The sequence below is a fragment of the Oncorhynchus clarkii genome, chromosome 10, assembly GCF_045791955.1.
Source record: "Oncorhynchus clarkii lewisi isolate Uvic-CL-2024 chromosome 10, UVic_Ocla_1.0, whole genome shotgun sequence".
NCBI lineage: Eukaryota > Metazoa > Chordata > Actinopteri > Salmoniformes > Salmonidae > Oncorhynchus > Oncorhynchus clarkii.
Genome location: NC_092156.1, coordinates 5,996,078 through 6,011,833, shown reverse-complemented (window position 1 = coordinate 6,011,833; position 15,756 = coordinate 5,996,078). Strand labels below are relative to the sequence as shown.

General features: G+C 44.8%; 1 protein-coding gene across 1 annotated transcript in view; it reads left to right on the top strand.

Annotated features, from left to right (window-relative positions):
- Positions 1–3,829: 3,829 nt before the first annotated feature.
- Positions 3,830–15,756, top strand: part of LOC139417951 (beta-glucuronidase-like) — a 44,585-nt gene continuing 32,658 nt past the window's right edge. Inside the window, 9 exon segments of the mRNA XM_071166973.1 lie at positions 3,830–4,109; positions 4,522–4,616; positions 4,618–4,705; positions 6,343–6,524; positions 7,075–7,217; positions 7,473–7,660; positions 8,891–9,043; positions 9,333–9,511; positions 11,630–11,776. Coding sequence (XP_071023074.1) covers positions 3,897–4,109; positions 4,522–4,616; positions 4,618–4,705; positions 6,343–6,524; positions 7,075–7,217; positions 7,473–7,660; positions 8,891–9,043; positions 9,333–9,511; positions 11,630–11,776 — 1,388 coding nt within the window. The 5' untranslated portion in view covers positions 3,830–3,896.

The following is a 15,756-nucleotide window of genomic DNA, read 5'->3' as shown; positions in this document are numbered from 1 at the left end:
AACCGCTGAACGTGCACACACACACTAACACACACACTGGAACCATGCATAGCATAATTAATATATAGCCTAAACTTAGTGATTCTCATTGTTTATAGTGGAGTAAACATGTGAATGACACGCGTGGATTATATAAAGGACTAAAACCTTCTATACTATGTTTATACTGTATGGCATGGACCACGGATGGGTATATAAATTAAACATGGATGGATACTGGCTCAGTATTGAATGACGTTCCAAATGACACAGGCCCAGTGACCTTCACTTACGCATTCTTCTAATAAACCCATTTAATTCAGAAAGAAGAAAACAATGAGTGAGGAACTAGACTCAGGCAGGAAATTAACTTTAAACTCAGCAATAACATAAAAACTAATTTAAGTTGGGATTCTTTATTTACACCATGTCTCAGAGACAAGGCTATGGTATATCTATACCTCTATGACCTCACAGAGAATCTCACTCCATAGGCTGTGACCTCATAGCCCGAGGATCCTCTCTCTCATTGGATACGAGACAGACGGATCCTCTCTCTCATTGGACGTGAGATGAGATCTGACAACATGGTACAACAAGGAGAATGCTGCCCTCTGTCCTTCACTATACTACACATGCTATGCTTTGCTCTCATTATATGCTCCGAAGGGCTAGATTGCACACCACTTATTATTGATCAATAGCGCCATCTGGGTGGTTGACTATTGATTAAACGTGTCAATCCGATGAGAAGTTCAGGATGATAACCATTGATGGACTTTTTGATTAGTGTCGTCAAGGAGCTTTCAATTAAAGGACAGTTGATGTAGCCTATTGCTGCAGAGTATTTACTTAGCAAGGGCCAAAACCTCAGCCAACTGGGCAAAAAAAAACAGGTTGAATCAATGTTTGTTTCCACGTCATTTCAACAAACAAACAAAAGTGTGTGATGATGTTGAATCAACAATAATAAGTCATCAATGTCAGGGAATTTAGTATCTTCTTCACCCAACTTTGAACCTAAATCCAGTGGCATGTCGACATGTTTTTGTTGATTTCATCATCTGATTTCACGTTAGTTGACATCTCATCCAAAACTAGACATTGAACTGACATCTGTGCCCAGTCTGAGCGCTCGTTTTGTACCACACCGTCAGGCCCCTAGGCAAGCAGAGTATAAACGATTGCAACCTGAATACTGCAGGACATGGTCTGGATCCCTCATACTCAACCAGAACGGGGTCAATACTACAAACAAATTTCGAGACTACAAAATATATTGTTTTTTTAATTCGGTTGGGCTTCACCCCTGGTATCACATTCACCCCTGGTATCACACAAGACATGTAAAATTTGCTTTAAAACAGCAAACAATATCTCTGTCCCATGCAACATGTGTAGAATTGAAGAAAATTTGATTTCAAATTGCTAAATGTTCTCTACATCAACAAGATTGGTGTGAACAGTTTAGGGGTCGCATGAGTCGCGACTACGCCGATAAATGACAATCATCCCTCCGGACCTTTGCCACCTAGGAGATGTGTGTCTGGACCTTGTCAAATAGTACTTGATTAACCCTGGTCTCGATAGTTACCTGAATTAGCTGGGGTTCATCCAAATTAAGTCGTTGGGCCATGGTTCAGTTTGTTATGTTAAAGTAGCCTACACTCATCAAGTTTAGTGAAATCAATTGATTAATATACACCTTTCTGCTTGGAGAGATTTGCATGGTTTTTGCACACATATGTTTCTTGATCTTTATGAAAAAAAAAATCTCCTGTGTTAGGCTCCGCCTAGTGGCCAGAGCCAAGCATTGCATTTTTTGTTGGGGGCATAGGAATTTTACAAAAACATTCTTCTTCCTGACAAATATTTGTGCATTAATGCATAGAAAAATACAACGGGAAATAAATTACCAATCCATTTGAGACATCCAAACTGGTGGAGAGAGTGCTGGGAAGAGTGGAGGCTGTGGTGAAGGAAGAAAAAGTGAAGAGTTTCTGTTCTTTAGTTTTTTTAAATGTAGTCTCTCCCTACTCACGTAGGCGGCAAGTAGCCTAGTGGTTAGAGTGTTGGACTAGTAACCGAAAGGTTGCAAGCTTGAATCCCTGAGCTGACAAGGTAAAAAAATCTGTCGTTCTGTCCCAGAACAAGGCAGTTAACCTCCTAGGCCGTCATTGAAAATAAGAATGTGTTCTTAACTGACTTGCCTAGTTAAATAAAGGTAAAATTAAAATAAGTGCAGTTAGGGTATATTAACTACAGAGTCAGAGCTTTTATCCCAATGCAGTGGGATCATTGCAAAGCTTTTGATCATGTGGCTAGTGTTTGCAGAAGAGTCCATGGTAGTAGAGAAGCCGAGATGTGGATGTGTTGTAAAAGTGATGAACATGTGACACGTTGCAATTGCGGTGGGGAACCACGAAGTCTTTCGAATGCCCGACAAAACGATGAAAGATAATTTGTCCACAGTCAGAGCTGTACAGAACATTTCATAAGCAGCAGCTGTTAAAAGGGCTGAGGGTTTGAATAGAGCACCAGAAGAGGCCGTGGTAGTGGATAGGCCTAGGATGCAAGGGTTGCCTTTCACCAGCAGGATCCTGACATTTTAAAGGTTAAGGAGGTGGATTTTGTGGCTTTTATAGCTGTGGTAATTAACGGCAGTGCCAAGGGTGGAGAGAAGGTGGACTTTGTGGCCTTTATAGCTGTGGTAATTAATGGCACTGTTAAGGGTGGAGAGAAGGTGGACTTTGTGGCTTTTATAGCTGTGGTAATTAACGGCACTGTTAAGGGTGGAGAGAAGGTGGACTTTGTGGCTTTTATAGCTGTGGTAATTAAGGGCACTGTTAAGGGTGGAGAGAAGATCCCAAAAAAAATATAAAACATAGCGGATGCGGTGGAGCGGTTCCCAGGGCTGAAAGATTTCAGGAGTTACATGGAATATTGTCACAAGTCGTACCACCCTCTCAGGTCCTAGAGCCGTACCACCCCTCTCAGGTCCAAGAGCCGTACCACCCTCTCAGGTCCTAGAGCCGTACCACCCTCTCAGGTCCTAGAGCCGTACCACCCTCTCAGGTCCTAGAGCCGTACCACCCCTCTCAGGTCCAAGAGCCGTACCACCCTCTCAGGTCCTAGAGCCGTACCACCCTCTCAGGTCCTAGAGCCGTACCACCCTCTCAGGTCCTAGAGCCGTACTACCCTATCAGGTCCTAGAGCCATATCACCCTCTCAGGTCCTAGAGCCGTACCACCCTCTCAGGTCCTAGAGCCGTACCACCCTCTCAGGTCCTAGAGCCGTACCACCCTCTCAGGTCCTAGAGCCGTACCACCCTCTCAGGTCATAGAGCCGTACCACCCTCTCAGGTCCTAGAGCCGTACCACCCTCTCAGGTCATAGAGCCGTACCACCCTCTCAGGTCCTAGAGCCGTACCACCCTCTCAGGTCATAGAGCCGTACCACCCTCTCAGGTCCTAGAGCCGTACCACCCTCTCAGGTCATAGAGCCGTACCACCCTCTCAGGTCCTAGAGCCGTACCACCCTCTCAGGTCCTAGAGCCGTACCACTCTCTCAGGCCCTAGAGTCGTAGCACCCTCTCAGGTCATAGATCCGTACCACCCTCTCAGGTCCTCAAGCCTGAGAAGGGAGATATGGAGAATTAAAAGAAGGAAGGAAGTGGGAGTTTTGTTAGTTTTGGCAATGTACTATTTTTATTGGGGTGGATTAACTTAGTTTCACTATTACATATGGATTTTTTTTATTTTTTTCAAACCATCCAGTTGGTGGCGGCAATACACCTTTAATGGGGTTGTAGTCCGCCATAAAACCCACAGAAGAAGAAGATTTACTTTAAAGGTGGTCATGTGACTACCTTCTGTAAGCGAAAGACGTTTGTTGTTAGCCAATGTGTGAACTGTGAAAATGGAGCCGTTTAGAAGGCTAGTGAAGTGTTTTGTGTTTCTATCTGCAGCATGGGATGTCGCTCATTTGCTGGACGGTGGAATGCTCTTCCCCCGAGAGTCGTCGTCGAGGGAGATCAAAGAGCTGAATGGGCTGTGGAACTTCAGAGCCGACGTCTCCCACGACAGGAACTTGGGCTTTCAACAGGCATGGTATAAAAGTCGCCTTGCAGAGGTAAACATGAACATCCAGTGTTTAATAAACCACATTACCTATGTAACGTGGATATGGTGTCATAAAAGCGTCGCCAGAAGCATGTGGACTACGAGTTCCTGTTTGTTCAGAATAGTTATCCGCCACTTTATAACTTACTTGTTTAATGCGTGGTCTGTTTGGGGAACATTGATAGGCTAGTCTGTAAACAAAACGATTATCCAATCTCTAGTCTGCAGAACATCTGTAGGCAATGTTGAAACTTCAAACCAACTGAAACTTGTTTCGCCAAGTCTTTGCATGTATTTGAGCGAATACTTTGTGTAAACTGTCTTGATGATAATTCAAGTCAAAACGAGTGTAAACATTTTGTTCTTGTTCATTTTTCACCTCTTCTCTTTTTCTCTCTCTCTATTTTTATCCGTTTGTCTAGACCGGTCCAGTGATTGACATGCCAGTGCCTGCCAGCTACAACGACATCACCCAGGATCCACAGCTGAGGGATTTCATTGGCTGGGTGTGGTATGAGAGAGGTGTTGGTACCCTCACGATGGGTGTCTGATGAGGGAACCAGAGTCGTGCTGAGGGTTGGGAGTGCACACTACTACTCAGTGGTCGTGAGTATTTCATAAATCGTCTACCACTTGTTTTCAGCTCCAGTTGACATTCTGTATTGTGTGATAGCTATTCTGTATTGTGTGATAGCTCTAACTCCACAACCTACTCTTACGTGAGTTCATCTGCAATGTACATTCCTCAGTGTGTGGATCGATAAAAGTCGGAAGTTTACATACACTTAGGTTGGAGTCATTAAAACCCGTTTTTCAACCACTCCACACATTTCTTGTTAACAAACGATAGTTTTGGCAAGTCGGTTAGGACATCTACTTTGTGCATGACACAAGTAATTTCTCCAACAATTGTTTACAGACAGATTATTTCACTTATAATTCACTGTATCACAATTCCAGTGGGTCAAATACACTAAGTTGACTGCCTTTAAACAGCTTGGAAAATTCCAGAAAATGATGTCATGGCTTTAGCAGCTTCTGATAGGCTAATTTATATAATTTGAGGAAGGAAGAAGGAAGGAGAAGTGTTCTGTCTCCTAGAGATGAACATTTGTGTGAAAAGTGCAAATCAATCCCAGAACAACAGCAAAGGACCTTGTGAAGATGCTGGAGGAAACGGGTACAAAAGTATCTGTATCCACAGGTCTGAGTCCTATATCGACATAACCTGAAAGGCCGCTCACCAAGGAAGGAGCCACTGCTCCAAAACCACCATAACAAAAGCCAGACTTCGGTTTGTAACTGCACATGGGTACAAAGATCGTACTTTTTGGAGAAATGTCCTCTGGTCTGATGAAACAAAAATAGAACTGTTTGACCATAATGACCAACGTTATGTTTGGAGGAAAAAGGGGAGGCTTGCAATTTAAAGAACACCATCCCAACTGTGAAGCACAGTGTGTGTTCAGAGCTGATGGCGGTGGTGGCGGGTAGCGGACTGCAGAACTGGCCGGTGGAGAGGAGGGGATAACGTAGCTTTGCTGCAGGAGGTTCAGAAATAGATGGCACATGAGGGAGGAAAATGATGTGGATATTTTGAAGCAACTTCTCAAGACATTAGTCAGGAAGTCAAAGCTTGGTTGCAAATGGGTCTTCCAAATGGACAATGACCCCAAGCATACTTCCAAAGTTGTGGCAAAATGGCTTAAGGACAACAAAGTCAAGGTATTGGAGTGGCCGTCACAAAGCCCTGACCTCAATCCTATAGAAAATGTCTGGGCAGAACTGTAAAAGTGTGTGCGAGCAAGGAGGCCTACAAACCTGACTCAGTTACACCAGCTCTGTCAGGAAGAATGGGCCAAAATTCACCCAACTTATTATGGTTTGCTTGTGGAAGGCTACCTGAAACGTTTGACCCAAGTTAAATCATTTAATGTCAATTCTACAAAATACTAATTGAGTGTATGTAAACTTCTGACCCACAGGGAATGTGATGAAAGAAATAAAAGCTGAAATAATTTTCTCCACTATTATTCTGACATTTCGCATTAAAATAAAGTGGCGATCCTAACTGACCTAAGACAGGGAATTTTTACTAGGATTAAATGTCAGGAATTGTGAAAAACTGAGTTTAAATGTATTTGGCAAAGGTGTATGTAAACTTCCGACTTCAACTGTGTGTGTGTGCCACATGAGAATAACAGTCCTATATTTCTCACACTCTTTTTCCATTCCCTGCCCAGTGGGTGAATGGAATCAAAATGACAGAGCACGAGGGTGGCCATCTTCCCTTCGAGGCTGAGATCGGCGATGTCCTCCGTAAGGACCCAGGTGTGGCCTGCAGGATCACCATAGCTGTCAACAACACCCTGACTCTCCAGACTCTGCCCCCGGGGACCATTCAACATATTGACGACCCCACCAGGTAAAGTGATGACTTCATTTCAATGTAAAATATATTCAAATGTGGGTGGGTTTTTTTTTGGGTGGGGGGGTTTTATAATTTTTTAGTTGGGAGTAATCTCACATTGTCAGACACTAATTTTAGATGTTCTGGAGACCAAACCTAGAACGTCTGAGGTTGAGGCTAAGTAAGCAACAATGCATTTTCTGATGTTTTGAGGGTAGTTAAAAAAAATATATTGTTTCAGAAATCCAAATGTAAATCTATATTGTGTCTATGTATTGTCTACAGGTATCCTGTTGACTATGGTGTCTATATATTTTGTCTACGGGTATCCTGCTGACTATGGTGTCTATATATATTGTCTACGGGTATCCTGCTGACTATGGTGTCTATATATTTTATCTACAGGTATCCTGCTGACTATGGTGTCTATATATTTTGTCTACAGGTATCCTACTGACTATGGTGTCTATATATTTTGTCTACAGGTATCCTGCTGACTATGGTGTCTATATATTTTGGCTACAGGTATCCTGCTGACTATGGTGTCTATGTATTGTATCTACAGGTATCCTGCTAACTATGTTGTACAAAACACAAACTTTGACTTCTTCAACTATGCTGGTTTGCATCGTCCTGTTCTGCTGTATACCACTCCTACGGCGTATGTTGATGACATCACAGTGCTGACATCCTTTGCTGACAACATTGGTGAGTGCAACAACAACAACAACAAAACATATTTTGTCATCCACTTGCTCGAGTGACTGTTTAGGTCTTTCCATTCCCAAGTTTATCCATACCCTGTTTACACTATCGTGCTGAACAAAACCTTTACCGTGCTGTCTTGGCTATTTCCTTTTCACATTGTCCTTTTCTGCTTGATTCCAGGAACTATGGAATAGTGTGAAAAATGGCACTAGTGTACTAAGGTGTTGGTCTCTACTGTTCTGCCCTTTGGTGTAGGGCTCATCAGTTACCAGGTGTCAGTGCTGGGCAGTCTCAACTCCACGCTGAAGGTGACCCTGTCGGACAAAGATGGCCACTCTGTGGCCTCCTCCACTGGACCGTCTGGGGTCCTCAAAGTGATGGACGTCAGCCTGTGGTGGCCGTATCTAATGCATGAGAGCCCAGGTTATCTGTATTCTATGGAGGTAAGTTGGGCTATGTTCCTAGTTGCAAGGCTTAGGTGATCCACTGTCTGTTCCTTTTTAGTGTTTGTTTTTAATGTAATTTTTTTATCAAATGTATATGAACGACCATGACATTTAATTATACTGAACAAAAATATAAACGCAACATGTGAAATGTTGGTCCCATGTTTCATGAGCTGAAATAAAAGATCCCAGAAATGTTCCATACCTCCAAAAAATATCTCTCTCAAATGTTGTGCACAAATGTGTTTACATCCCTGTTAGTGAGCATTTCTCATTCGCTAAGATAATCCATCCACCTGACAGGTGTGGCATATCAAGAAGCTGATTAAACAGTATTATCATTACACAGGTGCACCTTGAGCTGGGGACAATAAAAGGTCACTCTAAAATGTGCAGTTTTGTAACACAACACAATGCTACAGATGTCTTGAGAAAGTGTGCAATTGGCATGCTGACTACAGGAATGTCCACCTGAGCTGTTGCCAGAGAATGTTCATTTCTCTACCATAAGCCGCCACCATCGTTGTTTTAGAGATTTTGGCAGTACGTCCAACCGGCCTCACAACCGCAGACCACGTGTAACAACGCCAGCCCAGGACCTCCACATCAGGCTTCTTCACCAGCGAGAACGTCTGAGACCAGCCACCTGGACAGCTGATGAAACTGAGTATTTCAGTCTGTAATAAATCTCTTTTGTGGGGAGAACTTATTCTGATTGGCTTGGCCCGGCTCCCCAGTAGGTGGGCCTATGTCCTCTCAGGCCCACACATGGCTGCCCCCTCCTGCCCATGTGAAATCCATAGATTAGGGCCTAATTAATTTATTTAAATAGAGATTTCCTTATGAAGTCATTGAAATTTTAGCATTTTTATATTTTTGTTTAGTGTATGTTTTAGAGAAATAAAAGCACTTGCTTAATATTTACTGGTTTGTTCTCATGTATTAACCTTTTCCTTGTGATGAGTCAACGCTACCGTGAACATCGCCTTAGTTTGACCACTCAGGATCACACCGTCCCTACTTCCTGTGTTAATGGAAGGGGCTCTGACTGGAACAATCCTCCTGGCTGGGGCCTGTTCATTACAGAATGTAATGCAACATTATAGAATGTTCAGATAGATATAGATATATGATTATCTGTAGTGCAGATTTGTTTTTGTCAGCTCTACTCTTTCCATTTCTATCTGCTACATTCTGAACATTCCACCTCATCTCAATTGTTTCCAGGTTCACATGACGACAGCTAGCGAGGGTTCTGTCTGTGAGGATGTTTATGCTCTGCCTGTGGGAATCCGCACTGTCCAGGTCACCAACACACAGTTTCTCATCAACAGCAAACCCTTCTATTTCCACGGAGTCAACAAACATGAGGATGCTGATGTGAGTACTGAGTAGTACCTCTAGAGGACAGCAAAACACTGGCAGTTTCCTCTTGCGTTTACAACTGGTGTCCTACAGGTGTTGTTCAGTTTTATTCCATATTTGCCAGGAAATAGAAGTAATGAATGTTGACGCTGATTTTGAAGTTATCGGTTTCTCTGGGTTTTAACAAACTCGTTTCAGTAGTTCTGTCATGCATTTTGGAATGATTTAAAGGTCAATGGAAATAGGTCTCTCTTAAGTCTATTAAAATAGGTCTCTAACTGTTGCCCCCTGCTTTCTGTGTCAGATCAGAGGGAAGGGCCTGGACTGGCCCCTGATTGTGAAGGATTTTAACCTGTTGAAGTGGCTGGGGGCCAACTCGTTCAGGACCAGTCACTACCCGTACGCTGAGGAGATCCTGCAGATGGCAGACCGCCATGGCATTGTGGTCATTGACGAGTGTCCCGGGGTGGGCATCGCAGACATGTAAGTCAAATCAAATTGTATTTGTCACATGCGCCAAACAAATACAACAGGTGTAGACCTTACAGTGAAATGCTGACTTACAAGCCCTTAACCAACAGGTGTAGACCTTACTGTGAAATGCTGACTTACAAGCCCTTAACCAAAAATGCAGTTCAAGAAATAGAGTTAAGAAAATATTGAGTAAATAAACTAAAGTAAAAAAATAAAATAAAATCGAAGTATCAAGAAAATGACATAACAATAACAAAAGGAACACCATGCTGTTCATTGACTACAGCTCAGTGTTCAACACCGTAGTGCCCACAAAGCTCATCACTCATTTGTAAAGTGACGATAACAAACAGCGAGTAGCAGCAATTTCAAAATAGTCCGGGTGGCCATTTGATTAGTTGTTCAGCGGTCTTATGGCTTGGTTGTTCAGGAGCTTTTTGGTCCTAGACTTGGCGCTCCGGTACCGCTTGCCGTGCAGTAGCAGAGAGAACAGTCTATGACTAGACTTGGCGCTCCAGTACCGCTTGCCGTGCGGTAGCAGAGAGAACAGTGTATGACTAGACTTGGCGCTCCGGTACCGCTTGCCGTACGGTAGCAGAGAGAACAGTCTATGACTAGACTTGGCACTCCGGTACCGCTTGCCGTGCGGTAGCAGAGAGAACAGTCTATGACTAGACTTGGCGCTCCGGTACCGCTTGCCGTGCGGTAGCAGAGAGAACAGTGTATGACTTGGGTAACTGGAGTCTTTGACAATTTTTTTGGGCCCGTCCTCTGACACCGCCTGGTATAGAGGTCCTGGATGGCAGGAAGCTTGGCACCAGTGATGTACTGGGCCGTGCGCACTACCCTCTGTAGCGCCTTGCGGTCAGATGCCGAGCAGTTGCCATACCAGGCGGTGATGCAACCAGTCAGGATGCTCTCGATGGTGCAGCTGTAGAAATTTGAGGGTCCGATGACCCAGGCCAAATCTTTTCAGTCTCCTGAGGGGGAAAAGGTGTTGTCGTGGCCTCTTCACAACTGTCTAGGTGTGTTTGGATCATGATAGTTTGTTGGTGATGTGGACACCAAGGAACTTGAAACTCTCGACCCGCTCCACTTCAGCCCCTTCGACGTTAATGTTTCCCTGTAGTCCACGATCAGCTCCTTTGTCTCGCTCACATTGAGGGAGCGATTGTTGTCCTGGCACCACACGACCAGGTCTCATTGTCTGTGATCAGGCCTACCACTTGTGTTGTCAGCAAACTTAAGGATGGTGTTGGAGTAGTGCTTGGCCACGCAGTTGTGGGTGAAGTCCAGGATCCAGTTGCAGAGGGAGGTTTTTTAGTCCCAGGGTCCTTAGCTTAGTGATGAGCTTTGTGGGCACTACGGTGTTGAACGCTGAGCTGTAGTCAATGAACAGCATTCTCACATAGGTGTTCCTTTTGTCCAGGTGTGAAAGGGCAGTGTGGAGTGTAATAGATATATCTGTGGATCTATTGGGGCGGAATGCGAATTGCAGTGGGTCTAGGATTTCTGGGATAATGGTGTTGATGTGAGCCATGACCAGCCTTTCAAAGCACTTCATGGCTACCGACGTGAGTGTCACGGGGTGGTAATCATTTAGGCAGGTTACCTTTGTTTTTTTTGTGCATTGCCATGTTGGCAGTTTCTGTGACCTCTAAAAAGTCAGTTAAGAGTTACACGTTCCACAAGGGTATATTCATTCAGCTGATTTTATTTTAGAAAAACATTTCTTAACCGGAAGCAAATGGAACGAAACGGGGAGAGGCATGCCTGTATTTGTCAAATTTTTAAAAACGCATGTTTTGCCTCCGTGTGCTTCCATTTGGTTCGTAAACGTTTTCTGTAATGAATACACCCCTGGTGCGACATTTTTGACGAGAACGTCAGGTGTTTTTCACACGGAACAGTGTGCAAGACATTTTTAAAGACATTTTTTTTATTTTTAAGCCTGCTTGCATGTCTTTACCATTACCTTCTCAGTTGTTAATGGACAGTTACGTTTATATACCACATAAAACAGAGCAATATTATCAATGCTCTGCCATTACATCGTGGATAGAATCTAGCGTCAGGTCTTCTGTGTCTCTGTGATAGCCATTAACCCTGTCCTCTCATGTCCCCCAGCCGTAGTTTTGGGAACGCCTCCCTGTCTCATCACCTGGTGGTCATGGACGAACTGGTGAGAAGGGACAAGAATCACGCCTCCGTGGTCATGTGGTCTGTAGCCAATGAGCCGGCCGCTGAGATGCCCCCTGCTGGATTCTATTTCAAGTAAGAGAACGTTTAGTATTCATTCCGTGAATGTGGGTCGTTTTTGTTTTTTTTAAGTAAAAAAAAAAATGCACATTCACATTATGATGGAGTGATGTTGTAGTGAACAGATTGTCAGTTAGTTTTTAACTTCCTCTTTTCGCTTCTCACATGAACACGTTACTGGTGATGTCATAAAGGAAGGGAAATGGTGTGGTAATGGTGACCTCATAGAGGAAAGGAAACGCAGCATTACAGCGTTTTGCGGTTGCTGACACACTTGTTGCAGAATTTGGCTCATTGTGTCAACTCTGTATACACACACACACACACACACACACACACACACACACGCCAAATAAGACAACACTTCTATGTCAACATGAAACTCTGCAATTAAAACCGTACAATCCTTTTTCAAAATGTCATTTTTTTTGCAACAAAATAATACACACATGTACCGTTTTGAATGACTCTTTCATAGCAGCAACAACACACTGATGTACTTTATACAAAACACTGTCTTTAGTACTTTATATACCTTATTAAAGATTCTATTAAAGATTGTTCCCGTTACAGTACGTTTTCAATGATCACAAAAATAGAATGGCTTCAAAAAACAAATATATACAGCTTATTTTTTTGTTGCCATTGCAGGTTTTTACAACAATAAAACACACGTAGAATTACAGTAATTAATATGTTACTGTAAACTCATGGAAACAAAAAAGAATTACAGTAATTAATATGTTACTGTAAACTCATGGAAACAAAAAAGAATTACAGTAATTAATATGTTACTGTAAACTCATGGAAACAAAAAAGAATTACAGTAATTAATATGTTACTGTAAACTCATGGAAACAAAAAAGAATTACAGTAATTAATATGTTACTGTAAACTCATGGAACCAAAAAGAATTACAGTGCAATGATTTTTTTTATTTTTTATAAAAAAGTATTGCAAGGGATGGGATGGACGGTTTATGGATCCCGTCTTCTGTTAGGGTCTGGCAACAACACCTCATGTCATCCCTGGCTAGGCAACTGGGAAAATAATGGCCTTGTGTCCAACCCTGGACTGACCCCAGCTCAGTGTCTCCGGATGCCTTTTCCATGACTTGCAGAAGAGGCAGGCTGGCATGTGGTTGGCGGTCCATACACTTTCCAACACGAAAATAATTCCTCAATCGGATTGATAAATGGGGAGTAAAGGGGGCAAGTATTCAACTGAGAAGTTAATGTGGTTGGTGAACCAGTCCCTGACCAGAGCAACAGGGTGGAAACTAACATTATCCCAGATGACAACAGACCTGGGCTGCTCTGGTCCGTCCTGTACAACTGCATTATGTAGTGCATCCAGAAATATGATTATGTGTGCAGTATTGTAGGGACCGAGGGTGGCATGGTGATGGAGAACTCCTTGCAGACTAATGGTGTCACACAAGGTGCTATTTCCCCCTCGCTGCCCAGGGACATTCACAATGGCTCTTTGTCCTATAACGTTCCCCCTGCTACCCAGGGACATTCACAACGCCTCTTTGTCCTGTAACATTCCCCTGCCCAGGGACATTCACAATGGCTCTTTGTCCTATAACGTTCCCCCTTGCCCTGCCCAGGGACATTCACAACAGCTCTTTGTCCTATAACATTGCCCCTGCGCTGCCCAGGGACATTCACAACGCCTCTTTGTCCTATAACATTCCCCCTCGCTGCCCAGGGACATTCACAACAGCTCTTTGTCCTGTAACATTCCCCTGCCCAGGGACATTCACAACGCCTCTTTGTCCTATAACATTCCTCCTCGCTACCCAGGGACATTCACAACGCCTCTTTGTCCTATAACGTTCCCCCTCGCTGCCCAGGGACATTCACAACAGCTCTTTGTCCTATAACATTCCTCCTCGCTACCCAGGGACATTCACAACGCCTCTTTGTCCTATAACATTCCCCCTCGCTGCCCAGGGACATTCACAATGGTTCTTTGTCCTGTAACATTCCCCTGCCCAGGGACATTCACAACGCCTCTTTGTCCTATAACGTTCCCCCTCGCTGCCCAGGGACATTCACAATGGCTCTTTGTCCTGTAACATTCCCCCTGCGCTGCCCAGGGACATTCACAATGGCTCTTTGTCCTGTAACATTCCCCCTGCGCTGCCCAGGGACATTCACAACGCCTCTTTGTCCTATAACATTCCTCCTCGCTACCCAGGGACATTCACAATGGTTCTTTGTCCTGTAACATTCCCCCTGCGCTGCCCAGGGACATTCACAACGCCTCTTTGTCCTATAACATTCCTCCTCGCTACCCAGGGACATTCACAACAGCTCTTTGTCCTGTAACATTCCCCTGCCCAGGGACATTCACAACGCCTCTTTGTCCTATAACGTTCCCCCTCGCTGCCCAGGGACATTCACAACGCCTCTTTGTCCTATAACGTTCCCCCTCGCTGCCCAGGGACATTCACAATGGTTCTTTGTCCTGTAACATTCCCCTGCCCAGGGACATTCACAACGCCTCTTTGTCCTATAACATTCCCCCTCGCTGCCCAGGGACATTCACAATGGTTCTTTGTCCTGTAACATTCCCCTGCCCAGGGACATTCACAACGCCTCTTTGTCCTATAACATTCCCCCTGCGCTGCCCAGGGACATTCACAATGGTTCTTTGTCCTGTAACATTCCCCCTGCCCAGGGACATTCACAACGCCTCTTTGTCCTATAACATTCCCCCTGCGCTGCCCAGGGACATTCACAATGGTTCTTTGTCCTGTAACATTCCCCCTGCCCAGGGACATTCACAACGCCTCTTTGTCCTGTAACATTCCCCTGCCCAGGGACATTCACAACGCCTCTTTGTCCTATAACATTCCCCCTGCGCTGCCCAGGGACATTCACAACAGCTCTTTATCCTATAACATTCCCTCTGCGCTGCCCAGGGACATTCACAACGCCTCTTTGTCCTGTAACATTCCCCCTGCGCTGCCCAGGGACATTCACAACAGCTCTTTATCCTATAACATTCCCTCTGCGCTGCCCAGGGACATTCACAACAGCTCTTTGTCCTATAACATTCCCCCTCGCTGCCCAGGGACATTCACAACGCCTCTTTGTCCTGTAACATTCCCCCTGCGCTGCCCAGGGACATTCACAACGCCTCTTTGTCCTATAACATTCCCCCTCGCTGCCCAGGGACATTCACAACGCCTCTTTGTCCTGTAACATTCCCCCTGCGCTGCCCAGGGACATTCACAACGCCTCTTTATCCTATAACATTCCCCCTCGCTGCCCAGGGACATTCACAACGCCTCTTTGTCCTGTAACATTCCCCCTGCGCTGCCCAGGGACATTCACAACGCCTCTTTGTCCTGTAACATTCCCCCTGCGCTGCCCAGGGACATTCACAACGCCTCTTTGTCCTGTAACATTCCCCCTGCGCTGCCCAGGGACATTCACAACGCCTCTTTATCCTATAACATTCCCCCTCGCTGCCCAGGGACATTCACAACGCCTCTTTGTCCTGTAACATTCCCCTGCCCAGGGACATTCACAACAGCTCTTTATCCTATAACATTCCCCCTCGCTGCCCAGGGACATTCACAACAGCTCTTTATCCTAAAACATTCCCCCTGCGCTGCCCAGGGACATTCACAACAGCTCTTTATCCTATAACATTCCCCCTCGATGCCCAGGGACATTCACAACAGCTCTTTATCCTAAAACATTCCCCCTGCGCTGCCCAGGGACATTCACAACAGCTCTTTATCCTAAAACATTCCCCCTGCGCTGCCCAGGGACATTCACAACAGCTCTTTATCCTAAAACATTCCCCCTGCGCTGCCCAGGGACATTCACAACAGCTCTTTGTCCTATAACATTCCCCCTCGCTGCCCAGGGACATTCACAACGCCTCTTTGTCCTGTAACATTCCCCTGCCCAGGGACATTCACAACAGCTCTTTATCCTATAACATTCCCCCTCGCTGCCCAGGGACATTCACAA